General features: G+C 44.0%; 1 protein-coding gene across 13 annotated transcripts in view; it reads left to right on the forward strand.

Moving 5' to 3' along the window:
• Window positions 1–19,658, forward strand: part of PHF21A (PHD finger protein 21A) — a 162,171-nt gene extending 142,513 nt beyond the window's left edge. For 10 of the 13 annotated variants that reach the window (XM_081061727.1, XM_081061739.1, XM_081061736.1 and 7 more), the window contains 8 exons: window positions 3,258–3,309; window positions 4,065–4,144; window positions 4,628–4,688; window positions 7,197–7,360; window positions 13,049–13,204; window positions 16,195–16,270; window positions 16,681–16,784; window positions 17,977–19,658. In XM_081061727.1, the coding sequence (XP_080917853.1) occupies window positions 3,258–3,309; window positions 4,065–4,144; window positions 4,628–4,688; window positions 7,197–7,360; window positions 13,049–13,204; window positions 16,195–16,270; window positions 16,681–16,784; window positions 17,977–18,234 (951 nt within the window). In that variant the 3' untranslated portion in view covers window positions 18,235–19,658. Of the gene's footprint in view, window positions 1–3,257; window positions 3,310–4,064; window positions 4,145–4,627; window positions 4,689–7,101; window positions 7,125–7,196; window positions 7,361–13,048; window positions 13,205–16,194; window positions 16,271–16,680; window positions 16,785–17,976 lie in introns of all 13 variants that reach the window. The other 3 variants (XM_081061729.1, XM_081061730.1, XM_081061731.1) reach the window with 1 other exon arrangement.
• The last annotated feature ends 1,689 nt before the right edge of the window (window positions 19,659–21,347 follow it).

A 21,347-nucleotide genomic window follows, 5' to 3' on the forward strand; every position in this document is an offset into this window, starting at 1 on the left:
GAACATTTCAGTTTATGAACGCTGTAAATTTTATGGATCTATGGTCATTAGATAGTAAAAGTCATGCTAAATTTGCAGTTTTAGGGTTGATTTTGAAGGTCTGGAATGGAGTAATCCATTTTGCATTACTTTCTATGGGGAAACCATGCTTTGGTTTTCGAACGTTTCAGAACTCGAACGGTCTTCCGGAATGGATTATGTTCAAAAACTGAGGTACCACTGTATTTTTCTTTTGCTTCATCATTACTCAGTAATGTTATTGCCAAGTCAGGTTGGCCTAGAGCATAATCTGCTCTAGGCCATGAGCTGGCATGCAGGTATTTCGTACACCTGTTACAAATTTGAAATGTAAGATTAATGATCATTTTCCCAGATATCCTGTTGCATTCCTAATGATCATTATGTTTTGTTTGTCTTAGCCAACCTTTATAAGATGTTCAGTTCACTCAGCGAAGGTTGTTATGTTATCAGTGACAGTAGTTACATGTGCTTTTTTGTTATTACCCTTGTACTGCATTAGATCCCCAAATCCCAAGTGAATCACTAGCTCAAAAGTAGTTCACTGAAGCATAAAAGTAGGGATGAAAATAGTAACATCTGTACTACAATTTAGGATAGAATTACAAACTTAAGTAGCAAACATGACTCAGATACAAATACAGAATGTGAATTTGTATGTCCTTAGACAAGAGAATTTTTTAGTTTGATGCTTTTTCGAAGCAGCTATAAAAGAAAAATTGGACAGGTAATATGATGAATATCTGATAGTTGGATTTTATTAAACCAGTAATCCATTTCCTTCTATCCTCAGTACATTCTTTGTAATGTCAAATAGTGGCATGAAACCATCAAAGCTTCATGTCATTTTTTTTAAAGCAATGACTTATTATACAAGCAAAGATTTTTCTAAAACAAGTACAAATATAATTCTTTCTGATATGAAATGGATTCTTTTTAATTTATCTCTAAAGAAGGGACCAAAACTTGAACCAACAAGAAGCACTAGATTGCTGAGAAACTTGTAAAATCATCCATAAAGTTAATGACAAGTATTATGCCTGGAGGAGGAAGAATAGAGCAAACTATTAGTAAAATATCCTTATTAAACAAAACTGAAGGATATCTTATGTCAGTGACACAGTGTGGGCAAGCATGTGTAGTAGCAGATATTTCACCTTTTGTTGGACAGAATCACTGCCATAAAGAGGAGAAATTAGTTCTCGGCACACATGTGATACATAGATGAGGCAAAAGTTCTTGACAATTTTTTAATTTGTTTATTACTGAAATCTGTTCCACAGGAGAGGAGGGGTTTTTTGTTTGTTTGTTTTGTTTTATCTTGTTTGTCATTTAATAATTTCTTTTTTATTACTAGTTTCAGATGTAGAAAACAATGTAATAGTTAGTCATTTCACCCCTCATAAAATGGTAAACCCCCTCCCCCAATGATAAACCACCTCCCCCAAGCTACTGTCCCTCTGGCATTGTATATAGCTGTTACAATTCCATTGACTCTATTCCCTGTGCTGTATTCCACATCCCATGACTATGTATATACTAAATTATAGTTGACAGGCAACATTATTCAGCTTCAGCTTCAGGTGCACAGTGCAGTGGTCAGGCATCTACACCTTCCATGAAGAGGTCTCCCTAATAAGACATATGCCCATCTGACACCCTACAAAATCTTTACAACGTTATTGATTATATTCCCCAAACTGTATTTTATATCTCCGTGGCAATATTGTAGTTACCAAGTTATGCTGTCTAATCCCTTCCCCTTTCCCCTCATCCCTACCCTCCTTCCTTCTAGCAACCATCAATTTTTTTCTGTATATCTCTGAGACTATTTCTGTTTATTTTGCTCATTTATTCAGTTCTTTAGATTCCACATATAAGTGAGATCATATGGTATTTGTCTTTCTCTAGCTGACTTATTTCAGGTAGCATCATGTAATAATACTTTTGTGAGCTTGAGCTAGACTGGCAAAGATGAGCTGGGTGTGAGTGGTCAAAAAGGACGCTGTTACCTGATTAAAAGAAAGCGCATCTGAACGTCAGTCCATGCGCTGCTTCAACAGAGATCAGCTGGTAGACAGCCTTCTAACCTTGATTCAGTTTTGAAGGAATAGTGAAAATTACAAATGTAATTAATTGGCAACAACAATGGGCAGTGTGGAAAGTGGGCAAGTCCAAGAGTACGTTTCCTGAGCAAAGTACTCTGGCTGTCGGAGGGTAGGTGCCCACCTAAGTTTTGGAATAAGAAATGAAATAAAAACATTTCTTCAGGACTCTGAGGATATCCATAAAGGACGTTTTTCTGAGTTTTCAAGTGGTTTGCTCAAGGACTGTATTTTCATAAAACACTCAGTATCTTGAATGGCCCGAACCAATAACTTCAGGCCAAAATATCGTGATGTGGAATGTTGAGGATAAGATGTCAGGAATTTTAAAGACCAAGCTGTAGTATAAATAATTCTACAGGAGTCTGTCTCCTATTAGTTGGTAATGATCTTTACTCATCAGCAAAAGAAATTGATGATGCATTATTTGGCATGTACAACAGCCGTGCAGTGGTACAGCAGAAAATGAAGACATACTTGCCAGACCACGTACAACCGGAGAGCAAAGTAGGAGTCAGTTTGTTGCTCACTCCAACTTCAAGCATCTGATGTTCTAGCTTTGGGGTGCAACATCCTAATCAATTTCATCAGCGAGAAATTGTCCCATAATTTTTAAGCCCATGTTTGATTGAAGACTCATGGTATTAAACAGAACCACCTGTATCATTCCTAACACTCATTTAGCTTTGAACTAGCATTGACTAGTCAGTGCTAGTAAAAATATAAGAAACCCTGACTGGTCATGACAAGTGAAGACCTAGTTATGACAAGTGAAGTCCTTAGCATTTGGAGTTATATGGGAGGCTCTTCATGTTTTTCGAATATGAAATCCTCTTCCCTCTAAGAGGATTGAAAGAAACTTGGGTCACTCAAGGCGCTGATTTCTGTCATTGAGAAAGTAGAAGATGTAGGCCTTGGCCTTCTCTTGTGGTCCCTGTGAGACAGGGAAGCTGCAGAGTAGCTCAGTAGCTGCTAAGAGTGGGGGGTGCCCCGCTCTTTGTTACTTGAGCATGGCCTCCTTCAGGCAAGCAACCTGTGGGGCTGGCTTTCCCGTGGAGTCTTCACTAGGAGCGTGTGATTGGCTTTGTGAGAACCTAAACTGAAGTATATTCTTCTTTCATTTCCCTGCCACAGAAACTTGCCTTCATGGTGTCTCTAGGGTTGGTAACACATGACCATCTAGAAGGTAAGAGAAGATACTCGTGACGTTGCCTTGCTTCTGACCCAGAGCTTTGTTCTTGAAATGGTTGGTGTCTGATTGTACAGAAATAGAATAGAAAACTGGAACACAAATAGAGTATAATTTGATCAGTGTGGACTTTATTTCCTTTAGAGTAAAAATTGCTTTTCCCTCCCCTTCCTATCATTATGTATCCACATTGCTGTCCTGCGGGAACCATCCAGTTGCCTGGATTAAGGTGACTTCTATTCACTTAGGATAACTTTTTTTCCCCCTCTGACAGCATGAAGTAGCAAATGCCCCTGTGACAAGTATTTGTCTATATTTTTTCAGTCACTCTAGGTTATCAGAATCTTAAGAACAGTTACAAAGCTATATCTGTCTTGATTACTTAATTCAAGAATGGTAAACGATGGTTACTCACTCTAGATCTATAGATAAAGTTCATCCACACCTATATTACAGTGATCTAGAAATAAATCAAGACACCTTGTTTGCTAGTGTGGTCTGCCATTAAGCTCCCAGTCACAGAGAGCCACGCTGAGGGACCACATGGTCCTGCTTTCTGAGAGGTGAGGGTCGTTGGTCCTACATATTTTTGCTCCCAGCAACTTGCTTCCCGCTGCGGAGGCTGCAGTGAAACAAAGAGACTGGCCCCTGTTTGTAATTTGTCATAGGAAAACTAATAGTTAAAACAATGAAATTAAGTTTTTGAGGTTCCCCATACCTCTCTTCTAATTCACACCTTTTGCTTTCCCAAGAAATCCAAAGCAAGAGGCAAGAGCGAAAAAGAAGAACAACAGCAAATCCTGTATACAGTGGAGCGGTCTTTGAGCCAGAGGTATTCTTGGCCAGAACTTGGCCCTCCCTCACTGTTCGGTTTTATTTACAACGTGTTCAGCACCTCCCATGTGAAAACCTGCTTACGAGCAGGACCCTGACTGTACTTGGCCAGCTTTGCGAAATGATGGATTTTCCCCTGGCTGACCCCATTATTTCATTTTTCTAATTCACTACTTTCCCCTGAGTTTTTTTCCTAAGTTTGAACAGATACAAACCTACCTTAAAAATTTTAACTCACCCTGGTTTCAACACGACTGTCTTCTGAGCAGAGGCAGACCTCTCTAGAATATTCTGTCAGAGCCAAGTACATATAATCAAACACATGAGCATTGAAGCCTCGGGGTAACCAGCACTAACTAGTGGGCGTGTTGACACTAACTAATTAGTGGGCATGCTGTGGTTGGCCTTTAGCTTTGGCCAGTAGTAGTAGTCACCACGCTATCCAACCAGTCACCTTTTCTTCTTCAATCAATCCTCAAAGCGCAAGAAGAGTGCAGTCACATACCTGAACAGTACAATGCATCCTGGGACCCGGAAGCGAGGTGAGTACCTTTTTCTCTCTCTCCCTTGCTATTGCTGTTGCTTTCTTTGTTGTGTTTTTTTCCCCTCTCCCTCCTCCCATTGTCCTAGAGCCTAACTCCTAGATCCCTTGAAAATAGTTGTATTGTGTTATTCTCTGAGAATGGGAGAGAAAGAGAGTGCAATTTCTTATTAGAGTTCTGTATACTTAGTCAAAAGCTGCCTTTCCTGGGATTCCAGCAAAGCTGACTCAGGGGAATGGCCTAACTCAGCATTTCGGCCCCAGGCCCAGCAGACCGCCCCTGAATAGCCCAGTGAACAGAACACCATGTACAAGGAAGCATTTTAGTCTCACTGAGCAGAACAGAGCTCTGCTGTTGCCAAGGTGTTCTTAGTCCAGAAGACCCGAGCATGACTCTTAAGTTTCTGTGAGCTGAGGCTTTCCAGGAAGGAGGGAGGGAGCCACACCAAGGACTTAGAATGTATGAGAAGAGGGTATCTCCAACAATGAAAGAAAAGGTCACTGTCAAAACAGGCTCCCGAAAACAGAAATTCCTAAAGAGCTCCATCCCTGTATTTCCGACCTCCCCAGGGCAGGCGTTCCACCTCCTCTCAGGCGGGCCAAAGATGCCAGCAGCCGCAGCTCTCACTGTGCAGGCCTAATAAGTCTTAATAGCTCAGAGTTTGAGCTCATAAACAAGGTTCTGAAATTGTTCTTTGATGTCAGTAATACATCCCAAGGTCCCTTTCTCCACATGATAATGTGTCCCTGAATTACAGTTCCAGGCTAGAAAGGTTGCCGAGTGAGTGGAGTCGCATACTAATTTTTGCGTATGCACACGCAACCTCAGAGCTACTGGAAGCTTAGGAGGTCATCCCGACCCTTTGTCTGCCTTGGGGAGGGCTGCAACTATCTCGTTACCACCTCCTCCCCCAAGGAGGTAGCATGCCACCCGTGTGACCCATTCTCATGTGGCGTCAGCCCGTCCTTCAAGTCGTCAGAAATACTTAGATGGGAAACCCGAAGTCTTTGTTTCATATCAATTCCTGGGCCACAGTAATCCATGTCATGGGTTATTTGTTTTGTTTTGGGTGATTGTTAGTGACTTCTGACACAGTTCTCAGAAAGGAGCCCCCAACCAGAAGCCACAGTTAATTGGCCTGCTGGTGGGCAGTATCTAAGAGGACAGGCGTTAAATGAGCCAGAAAGACCTTGGCATCTCTTGCCAAGGTTAGAGAATGAAAACCTGCATTCACAATGCCTAAGATATGCCTTCTGTGGGTGAACAAAGAACGTTCATCTTCCACTTCTCCTTGTCACAGCACTAAAGTTCCTAGAAAAGACAAACCAGTACGATCTGTGTTTGTACTGCAGACATTGCCCGTTTAACATAGATAGGTAATGTTTGGGTAATGTCGGACAGAATCAGGACTCCTGTGCATAATTTTGATATAAATTATAACTGTTGGCAAAGTCTTGATCCTACATACCATCCACCAGTGCTCACAGGGAGGTGTGTACCTCTCTGGCTCTTCCTTTTCCTGTGGCGTCCTAGGCATGCACTTCCGTTCACTCACAGCTCAGCATCTATGACCCTGGCCCTTAGGAGACAAGGAGCCTGACTTAGACATATCCGGCAAGAGTGGTTGGCTTGGAGTTTCCACACCCATTAGGGCTCATTTACAGACCGTCTATAGCCAGGAGGTTTTATTCAAAATGCTCTTGCTCAGATCAGGTCTCAGCAGTGTTGCTGATGGCGGCCTTTGCTGAGACTTTGGAACAGCCCCCGTTCTTAGACATGCAGCTCACCAGAATGTTGGTGATAGAAAGCAAGGGGTCAATTCTCGATCAGCTGGGGAGGACACCTGAGTCCAGACCTACTTAAATTCGTATTTAAGCATAGACATCTTCTTAGCCCTTAGGGTCCAGCTCCTCCCAGAACATAATCTCTCACTAGCTCTCCCAGCAAAGGGTAAGAATAGTTAACTTGAATTTTGTCTCCTTTCTCCACCCTCACAAGCAGTGAAACGACCAAAATGTAGGCAGCAGAGAAAAGGAAAAGCAGAAATCCGTTTGTGGGAACAGAGATTCATTAATATTATTGTGAGAATGATGGGTGCAGAGAAACATTAGAGAACAAATATGCAAAAGACAGGGAAAAGTAAAATAAATTCTTATTCTTGGCCTTGGCTCCCAGTGCACTTTGGTTCCCACATTAGAAATCTCAAATTGTGATAGTCCAGGAATGTCACTGTTATCTGCCCAAAGCAAGATGCCCCAGCACCTCCTGTCATCCTCCAAGGCTCTCTTACCCTCCCTGCTTTTGAGACTCATGCAGTTGTTTCTAATGACATTTAAATCTTTGCTTCTTTTCCTCTCTTTGGGACTGTTGTATTAACCTTCTGTCTGCTACCTCACTTCCTTTTCCATGCTAGCCAATGAGGAACACTGGCCAAAGGTATGTAAGATCATTTTCCCCCTTTCTTTCCCTCCCCATTCTCCCCTTTTGTTCCCTTCTCTTGGTATATAGGTCGTCCTCCAAAATACAATGCAGTGCTGGGGTTTGGAGCCCTTACCCCAACATCCCCCCCATCCAGTCATCCTGACTCCCCTGAAAATGAAAAGACAGAGACCACATTCACTTTCCCTGCACCTGTTCAGCCTGTGTCCCTGCCCAGCCCCACCTCCACAGACGTAAGTAACTTGGGAAAAGCTCACTTATTCTGAGAGCTTAAACTGGGGAAACCGTTATCCTGTTGTCTCCTTACCAGCTGCATCTCCTTGACTAACCCTGGAACAGCAATCAGCCCTAAAGAACACTTTTTGCCAGGCAGGCAGCTTTCTGCTGGGGCCCCATGTCCTGCTGTGTCCTTGAGACTCTGGTTAAACACAACATCAGAAGGCTCAGTCAGAGTTTTCAAAGTCTGGATTTGATGTGAAGGAGTTCTCAGGAAGGGGGTGGGGTTGGGGAGTCAGCTCATGTAATTGAAAGGTGCGTAGTTTCGCTCATCAGTGTTTTGGAGGTGGGGAAGATGAATAAGGTGTACATTGCCCTAGCAGTTCTTGTTTCCTGCTTCAAGTAGAATTCAAGAAGTGGAAAACTTTTCTTTAAAGTATCTGTATTCAGCAGAGTTTGTCAGAAACAGATTTCTGAGAAAATGTCAGACACTTAGTAGTCCTTTACCCAGAAACTGCAGGAGTATCCACCAGTGCCCTAAGTTTTTAAATGAGCATTTACAAAGCAATGAATTCACTCAAATACTTACTGAGTGCTACTCTGCTGAGCAAACACTATTCTTGAGGCTCCGTGCCCTCAAGGAGCTCATATTGCATGGCCAGAGGCAAGTGATAAGCAAATGAACATATATGTCAGGTAGCGATAAGTGCTGTGAAAAACAGTGGGACAGAATAAGGAGCATAAGGAGTTATGGCAGAAGGTTGCTCTTTTATGAGGAGGGGTGAGAGAAAGCCTCTCTGATAGAAAAGGGAGTATGTGGGGGTAAGAGCATTCCATGCAGAGGGAACAGCAGTGCAAAAGCCCTGAGGTAGAAATGTACATGGCATGGAAGAAAAGCAAGGGGGCCAGAATAGCTGGGGCAGTGAGCAGGTGAGAGTGGTAGGCAGGATTCGTCGTGCAAAGCCTTGTGGCTTTTACTCTAAGTGAAATGGGAGACCACTAGAGGTGTTTGAGTAGAAGAGGGACATAATCTTTTAGGTTTTGATTTTGAAAATTTTCAAATCTTCAGAAAAGTTGTAGCAACAATACAAAGAACAAACATGTACCCTTCATCTAGATTCAGCAGTTGTTACCATTTTGCCACCTATGCTTCTCCCCTCTACATACACACACACACACACACAAACACACACACACCCTGATATAACCACAGGGCAGTTTTCAAGTTGAGGAAATTTAATATAAAATATTACTGTATAATATACAGTTGATATTTGGATTTCTCCAATAATTGCCTTCGTAGCATTTTTTTTTCTGCTCCAGGATCCAATGTAAGATCACTTCTTGACATTTATTGTCACGGTATTATCTCTTTAGTCTCTTTACTGTCCTCTGGGACAGTTTCTCAACCTTTCTTTGTATTTCATGACATTGCCATTTTTAAAAAGATAGGCCAGTTGCTAGTATGTGGAGGGTCCATTTATTTCAATGCCCTTGATTGTTTCCTCCAGAATAGATTAGAGGTATGCATTTTTGTGGCACCACTAAATAACTGACGAAGTGTCCTCAGGACATCACGACCGGAGGCTTCTGTTGACAAGCTGTCCCGTTGTTGGCGATGTTAACTTTCATCTCTTAAAAGAGATTCCATCAAATTTCTCCACTTGTAAAGGTGCCTATTTCTTCTGATGGAGATCGCTTTGAGTCGGTATAAATCTCCAGTTCCCCAACAAACTGTAACCCAGTGGTTTTAGCATCCTTTGAAGGTTCTTGCCTGCGTTTATTATTTTAAGATGTTTGCAAAATCGATTTGGATTTTGTGTGTGAACTATGGAGAAGAGCCTGTGGAGAGGATAGAAGGGAAGCAGGGAGACCAGATAGGAGGCTGTCGCCGTCATCCAGGCAAGAGCCAGTGCTGGCTAGCTTGGCCTAATAGGACTGTACAAGCAGAGATGGAGAAAAGAGATCAAGTCTAGTCTGCATCTGTTTTGAAGAGCCAGCAGGATTAGATAATGGAGTATGAGAAAAAGAATAGTGAACGGTGAATCCAGAGTTTTTGGCCTAAAGAGGTAGAAGGTTGAAGCTGCCGTTGAGTGAGGTGATAGGAGTGGGTTTGGGGAGGGAAACCAAGAGGTTTGTTTTGTCATGTGCTGTTTGTTTTGTGAGTTACAGAGATCGTCTTCAGGTAAAATGTCCCTTGAATTTAAAGGTTCTCAGTATTTATTAGGTTGGTGCAAAAGTAATTGTAGTTTTTGCAGTTATCGTTAACCTTTAAAACAGCAATTACTTTTGTACCAAACTAACACTAATGGCCCACGTCTCTCCAGAGAGTAAAAGAATACCATGTGCACAGCCTGAGTTAAAATTTGCAAACAAAGGAAGTGTTAAAAAGCAAACAAAGGAAGTGTCATCTTTGGAGGACCTTTGTAGTAGAGGTCTGTTCTCTGGCAGGTTTCCTTCCTTGGGCGTAGATGGTGGCTTGCCCTCAAGGTTCAGCATTTTACCCAGGTTCCCCGACATTTGGCATTAGTAATTGAGTCCGGTGTTCTACCTGTCTTGTTAATCAGCAGCAGGAGTTCCTGTTAGAAACCTTGTTTGCTGGCATCAAAGATTGTCCCAACTTTTCCTTGGGTGAAGCATTACCAAAGGGAGTGACAGCTTATAGCTTCTTGGTAGGGCCCTCCCAGGGTGCTGCACAGTGCTGGGAACAGATGATTTTGTGGTTCTGCGTGTGAGTCTCTCCTAAACTGGGGTTTTCTTTTTTGTGATTTTTAGCTGAGGGGGTTTATAAAATGGTTTTCTTGAAAGGATCCACTCAGATCAAATCACAAACTGAAAGCTTCCGCCAGGTTTAGTCTTAAATTGCAAACACTCTTCTTTTCAGAAATCCAAAGGCAAAGGGAAGCTTTTCTAAAACCACTAAATACATTGAGTACTTCCTAGGTTAAACCTAGTGGAAGGGATATTTTTTTTTAAAGATAATTGATTTCTACTTTTACAGAATTCCTACAGTGGAAGTGATTAAAATCACACGGGGCTCTGTGTATTTGCTGCTGGGTGGCGTAAACGCCAACAACATTAATTAAGCAGTAACAGTTGAGAGGCAGCATTTCCTGGAGATCAATAACCATCTAGAAGGCCGTGGTAATACAAGACCCAGCCAGACACTGATGCTCAGGATGTACCTTGTTGCCAGTATCATCATTTTTATGAGCAGGGAAGATATGTTGACATAGTTATAAAATCGTTTAGGCCAAGTTGCAATTGATATAATCAGGGTGTGTCTAAAAAAACATGTCCTCAGCTCCTAGCAAAGAATCATGGGTCCGCCATCTTTCAACGTACCATTTGGTTTATGGTAAGAACTTGGTCAGTCACCAAAGCCTAAGCTTTCTGACATGATGCCGCACCTCCGTAGGACTTCCTCTGCTCTCTTTCAGCAAAGAACCAATTCTGTGTGGATGAAATACATGGCTTGTCATTTCATACTCATTTATATGGGTAGTGGTTCTCGAGTAGGGTCTGGAGATCCCTGAGACTCTTTTAGGGGCTCCCCAAAATCAAAATTATTTTCATAATACTACTAAAGCACTCTTTTTCATTTTCATTCTCGTTTTCCCAAGAGCAGTGGAGTTGTCCAGCTACTGCATGATGTAATGATGTCACCACTGAGGGCGAGTGGAGAGTACACATGTGTCTTCTGGGGTCTTAAATTGTGTCAATACCCTCTTTTTATAACCTGTGATTCTATAATTACTTAAAAATTAAAAAATTTTTAAACTTCTAATACAGTAGATACTGATGTATGTAACTCACGTAAATAAAAGCTCTTTGAGGTCCTCAGTAATTTCAAGAATGTAACAGGTTCCTGACACCATAAAGACGAAGTAAACTGCTGTTACAGGGTCTGTAAAGAGGACAGGAAGTTTTCTTTCCTTTAGCAACTTGAAAGAAATCATTTCATTTTTATTTTATATTCTCTCCACCTTCCACTTCTTGATGTTCTCCTTACTCAGGAGCAAAGGAAAGGGAGAACTCTTTACCCAACAAATTCCTCTGAATAAGATAGTCAGCATGTCTTATTTGTTTCATCACTGATAATTTTGTCTGTGATTTCATGTAATACACTCTCTGAAACCATACAATTTTTATAAACCTCGTAAAGGTGCAGGCTTAGAACATGGAGCTAGGGTTCAAGAAAGACTAGCTCTCTAGAGAAGAGCATCCCTCAGCCTGATTTTAAGACTAAAAGAAGAAAGTCATGATTCATTGAGGGATGAAACCTTACCTCTTTCAGTGCCTGGAAGTTGAATTGTTCAGCTGCCTTCTCACGCAGTATTTTTTTACATGTACCAAGTACCTTTTTTTACTATCCAAAGATAACATTTTCTTACTAAGAAAGGTTAAAATCCATCCACACTCTGATTATCTTACATCTTCTTACAGCTAGTTTTCTAGGCTGCTGGATACCCTAGTGAATTACAGGGACAGCTTCCTTTCCTATAGAGAGAAATTGTAGGTCTGCGAAGCTGTGCCTTCGGCCGTGGTGGTTGAGGGGTCAGATCACAGAAAGGGAAAAAATGAGCATTGCTGTCTGTATCATTGCTTCCTGTGCGTATTTCTGAGGTAGGCTTTTTGGCAGAATAGCCTCGAAATCGAAAACAACACATTGGAGGTGAAAGCGGTCTGTCTGCACCAAGCTGTGGCCCTGCCTCTGCTGGCTCACCTCTGACATGTCCCTTCAGTCTTCCCTTCCCTGGTGCCTTTGTCACAGGCATTAATCCCATTCAGAGAATAGGCCAGGGATTGACTTGCTGAAAAATACCTCTTGAATACCTCTTTTTCTTTTTTTCACTGTTGTCCTCTGCAAATTTTAAGTAGATCAGCTTTGTGTGATTTTTTTCTGATTGTGTCTTCTGTTCAGAGGGCTCCAGCAGACTTAACCTGAGTACTAGAAGTCACTGATGAGGGTGGGGGAGACAGGCAGAGCTCACTGGCTGGGGCTGCTCTTCTTTTCCCATCTGGTGAAGTGTTTTACAGGAAGGAATAAAGCCTCCCGGAATAGAATGGTCCATTGAACAGCAAATGCCAAATACAGGTTTTAAGAGAGAACATTGTCAGCTGTTGCTGTGGCGGTTTAAATTCTTCATATTAGAAAGCTCATATGAGTTTAATTTGCTCCTGACTTAATCTTTTCCCATTTGAACTTTCACTATATTTTTTCTCCCTGAGCAAGCAAAGAGTTTAGCAAAATTCCATTTCTTGTCTGTTTCCTTTCCCAATCCTTCTAAAGTCCCCCCAAAAATGAAACGTAATGAGAATTGTTTGTATCATATTATAGAACACTTTGATGAATGGATTTCAATGTCTTTAAACTTTCTGATTTGTGGGTTGGACTCTGCCAAAACGTAATAAATGCTGAGCTATCACCTGTAAAATTAATTTTGGCCTACGTGACTACAGAGCTTCCTATAAAGTCTACCTTACAATTAAGAATACTTCCCCTGCCCAGGGAACCTCAGCTGTATGGGGCAGGTGGGGGCTTGTACCATTGGTAATTACTACTTTTCTTGAATACTCTTGTAACATGTTAGAAGGGGCACAGCTGATTGTCCTAAAACATTTATTGGTATCCAGAATGTGCATGTTAACATTTACATTTTACCTTTTTGTCCTTTCTCTTACCTTTTCTCTCACTTTCATAGGGTGATATCCATGAGGATTTTTGCAGCGTTTGTAGAAAAAGTGGTCAGTTGCTGATGTGTGACACATGTTCCCGTGTGTATCATCTGGACTGCTTAGACCCTCCTCTGAAAACAATTCCCAAGGGCATGTGGATCTGTCCCAGGTGTCAGGACCAGGTACTGTGGGGAGTCAGGCAGAGTGCAGGCCAAGGAGGAGAAAGAACACAGTCGGGAGGACTGCTTTTCCCCTCTGATCTGGGGAAATGGCAGAGTCTCTTCCCTGTCCCTGTAGTTCTCCAGGCCACATCTGCCCTGTTCACAGCACAACACTTAACACCGCACAGCATCCGGCCCCTTGGAGGTTCTCTGTCGTATGCGTTGGTCTGTGACTCTGTGTATAGGTGGAGAGACCCTAAGTGCCTTCCTTTATTTGAAATGACTTATCATTATTACCTTGACCCTTAAAAAAGTCCATAAGACTTTCTGCTTTATTCTCTTAAGAATGGTCCAAACGCAATATATGGTTTTGCAACTTTTTTGAAAATAAAATGTTTAAATGAAAGTGCTCAATCGATTGTTTAATTCAGATAACAAGTTTCACTTTTAACCCATGTTGTCATCAGGATCAGAGAACTAACTGTCAAGTGCTATCTTAATATTTCAGGACTTAAAAGGCAAACATAGAGTCATGTGCTGCTTGAAGACGGGGATGCATTCTGAGAAATGTGTCGTTAGGTGGTTCCGTCGCCATGCCAACATCAGAGCGTGCACTTACCTTACACACGCCTGGATGGTCCAGCCTCCTGCACACCTAGGCTGTGTGGTGGAGCCTATTGCTCCTGGGCTGCAGGCCTGTGCAGCATGTTACTGTGCAAAACAACACGGGATTAAATCAGCACAAGAGAAAATGATGTGATCAGGAGATGTGCTAAACATGCAACGTAGCATGGCATACTGTTTTACAGCAAGCTTTTTGTTTTTAACAAGTAGAAAGTACACTCCAATGTATATAAAAAGTATGTAGTATGGTAAATACATACACCGGTAACAGTCATTTATTATCAAGTACTATGTACTGCGCTCAGTTGTATGTGCTGTACTTTTGTATGACTGGACAACACAGTAGGTTTGTTTACACCAGCGTCACTACAAACATGAGCAATGTGTCACACTATCATGTTAGGACAGCTGCTTCACTAGGCAATAGGAGTTTTTCAGCTCCTTTATTATCTTATGGGACCATCATTATACGAGATGTGATCAAGCAATATGGTGAATGTTTAAATAAAAGAAATTAGGGGCAGCCGGTTAGAGCACGGTGCTCTTAACAACAAGGTTGCCAGTTCATTCCCCGCATGAGCCACTGTGAGCTGTGCCCTCCATAACTAGATTGAAACAACTACTTGACTTGGAGCTGATGGGTCCTGGAAAAACGCACTTAAAATAAATAGAAGTTAAGAAAATTATTACAGTAAAATACACATTGCCATTAATCCCCCTCAAAACACTCCCCCTCACTTCGAACACACTTATCCCATTGTTCTTGCCCTTTCTGAAACAATTCTAGAAGTCCTCTTTCATGAGTATCTTTAGTTGCACTGTCATGGCTGCCTCAATGTCCTGAATCAATTCAAAACATTTCCCTTTCATGGTCATTTTCACTTTGGGGAAGAGACAGAAGTCATGCAGTGCCAGATTCAGTGAATGAGGTGGATGGACACACCGTAATGTTTTTATTTGACAGAAGTTGCCATACCAGAAGCAATGTGTGACACAGAGACTTTCCATTGTGACCAAGAAATATGGTGAATGCTACTGTGAGTGCCATCCAGTGGAAAGGCCGAGTCTTCAATATGGGAAGCAGCTGATCGAACCTTAGTAACAATGTGTGACAAGTTTCAACTTGTTCAGTGCAATCAGTCGGGTGTGAGCTACAGTTGAGAGAAGGTGTGTTTTTAAGTGTGCCATAAATCATCCTCCATCATGACAACATTCTGTGTCACATCGCTTCTGGTATGGCAATTTCTGTCAAATAAAAACATTACGGTGTGTCCTCATCCACCTTATTCACTGGATCTGGCACCGTGTAACTTCTGGCTCTTCCCCAAAGTCAAAATGATTCAGGACATCGAGGCAGCCACGACAGCACAATTAAAGACACTCACGAAAGAGGACTTCCAGAACTGCTTCAGAAAGTGGCAAGAGCAATAGGATAAGTGTGTTCAAAGCAACGGGGAGTGTTTTGAGGGGGATTAATGGCAATGTGTCTTCTACTGTAGTAATTTTTTAAATTTAAACATTCGCCATATTTTTTTATCACTCCCTCGTATAGGTGGTCTGTCATTGACCAAAACATTATGTGGCACATTAATTGTCCCAGCCTCTTCCCTCCTTCTCTGCTTGGTTTCTGATTTCTTATTCTGAACTATCCATGTATCTTTATATTTTTATTATAAGCAGTCTTTTTGGAAATAGGCAAAGTGTAAATAATAGATAAATGAGCTCAGTAGTTGAGCAGAGTTTGGGATGCTGCTCAGTTCCTTGGAATCCGGATTTGAGAGAATTCTGGTTTTCCCCTTTTATTCTCACTCCTCTTCCTAGCGTCTCCCTGATGTAATTAGTAGAGACAGTTCTCTCTATGTTCTCTCAGTTGCTGCCTTGTGACCCTCTCTGATCATTTTCCACACGGGGTCTAGATTATACTTTAGAATTTGGAACTGACATTTAATTTCCTTGTTCGGGCTGCCTTTGAGGGACATAAAAAGCTCAAATTGAGACCGGCAGCCCATGTCAGATCAAGGACGAAACTTTCAGTGGCTGCTGCCATCATGCACACTTGCAGCCTATGCTGGTGGTTCTGGCTGTGGGGAGGTGGTGGGGGTCATGTGGCACGTATGAAAAGATAGGAACGTCCAGCCAAGTCACAGCTTCTTTCTAAGCCAGGGCTTAGGTGGCTTGGCTCTTCCTGCGTTGTACCTCCTTCTCTCAGGCTGATATCTGGAACTTTATAGTCCAGAACGATAGACCAGGGTTTTGCAATACTGCCACCCACCAAAATCATTCCTGGATTTTGTCTGCCAGTAGCTACAGACACCATTGCCTGGTATTGCACAGGGGATGTGTATGTATACCTCCTTCTCAAGGTAAAATTCTAAAAATCTTTTCAGATGCTGAAGAAGGAAGAAGCAATTCCATGGCCTGGAACTTTAGCGATTGTTCATTCCTATATTGCCTACAAAGCAGGTAAAGAATTATCCATGCCCCCTTTTGTGTAATCCTCCCTTATTAAAAAAAAAAAATACTGGAAGGTAGTATTTGCTTTTTTTCAAAAGGAAATTTAAAAATGACAAGTTTTTATTGAATGAAGTAGAAAGTTGTGTAGCTATTTCTTGGGGAGGAAAACGGAAAAGTAGATCTGGTTTCTGTAAAGCCAGTCTCAAGCCACTGACAACTTTCTTAGTGTAGCTACACATGTAAAGGGGAAACTCCAGGTGGGCAGGTGCACTGGCTGTGGGACTCAGAGCTGTGGGGCTCGGGGAGCTTTGGGGTTCTGGGGGAGCTTTGGAGAAAATACTTTCTTCGGTGGCAATCATTGTGAACACAGTGGCCTTTTCAAAGAACTTATTGTTACAAACAGTTTCTTACTTTTTCAGCAAAAGAAGAAGAGAAACAGAAGTTACTTAAATGGAGTTCAGATTTAAAACAAGAAAGAGAACAACTAGAGCAGAAGGTGAAACAGCTCAGCAATTCTATAAGTGTAAGTAAACCTCATGCCTTCAAGGATAGATACAGAAATACAGAACTTTGCACATACAAAGCAGTCCATGTGGCTCCCAGGGGCTATCCAGGTCTTTTAGCTTATTAACGCCATTAACTTGGGCAGATGCAAAGTTTGTCACCAGTTAGAGCTGGCCCTCGGGTACAGGTGCCTTCGCCGAGCTTGCAGCGTCCTCTTGGCTTTGATCTGAGAGGATTTTCAGTCTCCAGGCAGAAGAGAGGAGCGGCTACAACAGTGTAGCCACCACCCCCATGTGTTCCTGAGCGTGTTTGGCAGCAGCCTGTGACGCTGGGCACACGTAGACCAGGTCCCCACCTGTGATTTTTTCTAGTTGCCTGGGCCGGTGGGTCCGTCTGCAGGACCCTTCCTTCCTGCCCACACCAAGCTGATCACTTTTCCAGGTTTTCCTAACCAGCCTGTGGAAAGGGGATTTGTAGAGACAAGTATTGGAAGGAAATACTGCCCAGCCAGCCCTGTCCAGGTGGGAAAGAGGGTTGTATTTGCGCCAGGGATTCGGAGGCTCCCCCCGACAGAAGCAAGTTCCCGTTGTCCCTTGTTGGAGGGAGGTGACCTCAGCCCTCACGGGCACCAGCTGGTGTCCTCCCCACCATACTACCGGTGGCATGCAGCTTTCACATCTCTTACCCTGCCTAGAACAGAAACCAACCGGTGTGGGAGGCCGAGGGCAAAAGATGACCATTGACCGAGCAGAAGGGGTTCTGTGGGCTGAGGTCTTTGATTCTCCTGAGTGGCTGTCCCACCCCAGACCCTCCCTCTGAATTCTTGCTGACCGAGTGAGCCTCAGGAGGCCCACCATTGAATCCAGGTGGCCAGGGCTCGTTTTCTGTCCTGGACGGCTCGGTCTAGTCCCGACTGTTAGCGCCCATCAGCCCGGCGGACGCATACCACAGCCTGCCCAACGCAGTTTCAGCACAGCTGTGGGAGCTTTGTTTTTAAAATGACTTTTATTCCGTGGTATTAGAGTGGTCGTTCACCTTTGGCTTTAGTCCTGGTATCACGTACAGTTGGCTTCTGAACCGCTCGCTTGCCCCCTCTCCTGCCTCTTGGGCTTCCTTGTAGCGCCCACTCCAGAGGGGCAGCACACTAGCCGGCTGCCGGGCTGTCAGAAACAGCGCAGGCTCAGTGCTGCCGCCCCTCTCGTTTGCTGCAGAAATGCATGGAGATGAAGAACACCATCCTGGCCCGGCAGAAGGAGATGCACAGCTCCCTGGAGAAGGTGAAACAGCTGATCCGCCTCATCCACGGCATTGACCTCTCCAAACCTGTAGACTCTGAGGCCACTGTGGGGGCCATGTCCAATGGCCCGGACTGCACCCCCCCTGCCAACGCCACCTCCTCCACACCGGCCCCCTCCCCCTCCTCTCAGAGCTGCACAGCGAACTGTAACCAGGGGGAAGAGACTAAATAACAGAGCCCTGCTAGGAGAAGCCACGGGATCCCGGCGGCAAGGAGAGCAAAACACTGAAGACTCTAGAAAAGCAAAGCCGGATTTCTTCTGGAAAGTACAGAATTCTTTTGGTTCTTTGGTTCCAGAGAGAGAGAAGATGCTTGTGCCAGGTGGCACCAGAGTTTGCCAATTGATCCTTCTTATTCTGTGTGTACATGCAAAGATTGGACCATGTTACATGAAATAGTGCCAGCTGGAGGTTCTTTGCCAGCACCATGCCAAGTGAAATAATATATTTACTCTCTCTATTATACACCAGTGTGTGCCTGCAGCAGCCTCCACAGCCACGATGGGTTTGTTTTTTGTTTTGTTGGGTGGGAGCAGGGACGGGTGGAGGGAGGAGAGCAGGTTTCAGATTCTTATTTGCCGAGCCGTTTGTACAGGTAGAGGAGACAAGTCCAAAGAGTGTGTGGGCTTTCCTGTTTCTCAACTTTCACTACTATAAAACCAAAAAAAGGAAATCGAGATTTAACCAACCCCAGTGCCCAGAGGAGGGATGGGGAGGGAATGGGGGGGAGCCGGGGTGGGAAAAGTATATCAAATAAGCAGTATTTCTTATTGTCTGGGGTGGGACACTGTGCACGGAGAGGTGGACACCAAGGACAGCCATCAGGTCCTTCTCCCGAGCATTCCGCGCCCCCGCGTGGGCGCCCCACCACTCCCACACTTCCTTCCCTGCTTTGGCAAATTGGTGCGCGTCCCCGGATGGTCCGGTTCCTTCCCTCTCCCGAGAACAAGCAGAGCCGAGCTCAGCCCGGCCCTTGCCCAGGGCAGGGAAGAAGGGTGTGTGTGTGTCTAGGAAGGAAACAAGGTGGATCAGTGATTTTACTTGAAAACAAGCTCCATCCCTTTTCTATATTTATAAAAAGAGAAGATCCTGAGCGAAGCGAAGCAGCACGCGACCCAGGTGTGTGTGAATTGAATGGAGACATTTCTTTTTTCCTTTTTTTTTAATTTTTGTTTTTGTTCTTTTTTTCTTTCAAAAAAGTTTTATTTTGTTGTTTATTTTACTTTTTTGGTAACAAAAACTAAAATAAGGAATAGAAAAGCTGTTTTTCAGGCTGACAGTCCAATTAAGGGTAGTCGAGACCTTGCATGGTAGAATAGGAATCATAGTGTCAGTGAGGTCCAGTGAGTCTGTGTGAGTCCTTGTGTCATCGTTCGGGGCACTGTTTTTTTATGCAAGGGCAAAAAATCTTTGTATCTGGGGGAAAAAAAAAACAACAGCAACTTTTTTTTAAATTAAAAAGGAAAATAAAAGATATTGAGGTCTTCCTAGTGTTACTTAAATTAAGATCAAGGTAAGAAACATTGTAAAAAATTACAAAAGTGCTATTTGTTTCCTAAAAACAGTGATTTCTATTAAAAAGGTGTCAGAACTGGAGAAAATGCTGTGTAGTTATAATTTTTTAGCACAGAACCTGCTGATCATGATGACATTTTGCTGTGTTTGTGTCTCAAGACTGGTGAGCTAGTCTCCGTGACGTGACTTGTGTCCTCGGAAGGCTGCCCCGCCGGGCAGGGGTGGGGCTCTCCCACCATTCTCCCTCCCCTCCTCGGAAAAGTCTGCCCTCCCTTCTTGGTGCAGGGCCGGGCTCCAGTGTTTGAAGCCCAGATGGAGTGTGAATGGTATCAGGGCCCCACCCATTGTCCCCTGGGATTTTGCTAGAGCAAAAGGCTGGTGCCTAAATAAGATCCCTTCCTTTGGTGCTGCTCTCGGTCTTTCAGCCACCAGCATTTTGAGTGCCTGGGGGACAACTCGGAAGGAAATGGCCAGTGAAACTCATTGGTGCCCATGCACCCTGGCCTTCCTGGGAGGGTGCAAGGGGCAGGCTGGCTGCATCAGCCCTTGGTGCTTAGAAAGAAGGAAGGAATAAGATGTCTTGAGGGTACAGGGTGTCTCTGAGACAGAGAGCCCCAGGGTGGCCTTTGTGTCTGTCTTGCCATTGAAGAGAGTTCTGAATCTCCAGCCCCTTTCTCGGCCTGCTGGTTCCAGGCACCCAAGATGGAGTTTACTCCACTTTTCCCACCCACCTGATTCCTGGGTGACCCGTGGCTGGAATCGCTGTGCCTGCCTTGGCTTGGCTGGTCTCCCTCTTGAGAAAACCAGGGTTCTGAAAGGCTTGGACCATTTCTATCATCTTGCCTTGTAGGAAATACATTTTGTCAGGTGTGTGCTCCCACTGGAGTCCTTTGCCCATTGCACACCTGGCCTACAGGAGGGAGACGGGGGCCCTCCCAGAGCAGCTCCCCCAAGCCCACCCCATGCCTCCTAGTGGCCAGAGTCTAGGAGGGGCAGAAAAGATCCCATTAGTTTCTCCCTCACCCAGTTAGACCCAGAGAGACAAAGGTAGATCCTGAAAGCAAATGCAACAGTGACATCTCTGAGGTTAAATGTGTCTCATCTCTACCAACTGTTTTCATTCATCTCCCCAGGGAGATTATGAAAGGAGATTACGAGTGGCCGCACAGGCCTCAGAGTCAGGCCCTAACTGCAAGGTTGCCTGAGGGCACAGAGAGGAGCTCCCTTTCCTCGTACAGAAACCAAGGTGCTATGTCTAGTCAGGGAGCTTTGGAGATGCCTGGACTGGTTGGACCAATAGTTGGCGGAGGTTCCGAGCCCAGCGGCAGGCTGGAGGCCCTGTCTCAGCTCTCCCATTCGACTTGTCTGGGCCCAGAGGCTGGGGCTTGCCACACAAAACTATCACTAGAGGCCTTTGCTCAGAAAGGGGCTGCCTGAGGGTTCTCGGGGGTGGGGACACCGGTGGGACTTGACCAGTGTTTTGCCTGCGGCTGAGCAGTCCTACTCTGACCTAGCCTAAGGTTGGGGTATGGATTCTTCCTGAAGTTCAGATAGGAGCTGTTTGGGAGTCAGCGAGTATGGAGTACAAAATGCAGCCTGCCCCAAACCCACATCTGGACTCAAATTACAGAACACCCCTTACTGCAAAGAAAAGGCCCTAGTGAACCGTCTCCTTTTCCTTCACTGTCCTGACAAAGACCCTCCCTCTGTCCCCTGACACCTGTGGTTGCTTGTGACCACGTGAGACATACACTCATAACCGCCCCACCTC

This window comes from Rhinolophus hipposideros (genome assembly GCF_964194185.1).
Source record: "Rhinolophus hipposideros genome assembly, chromosome: 10".
In the NCBI taxonomy this organism is placed as follows: Eukaryota; Metazoa; Chordata; class Mammalia; order Chiroptera; family Rhinolophidae; genus Rhinolophus; species Rhinolophus hipposideros.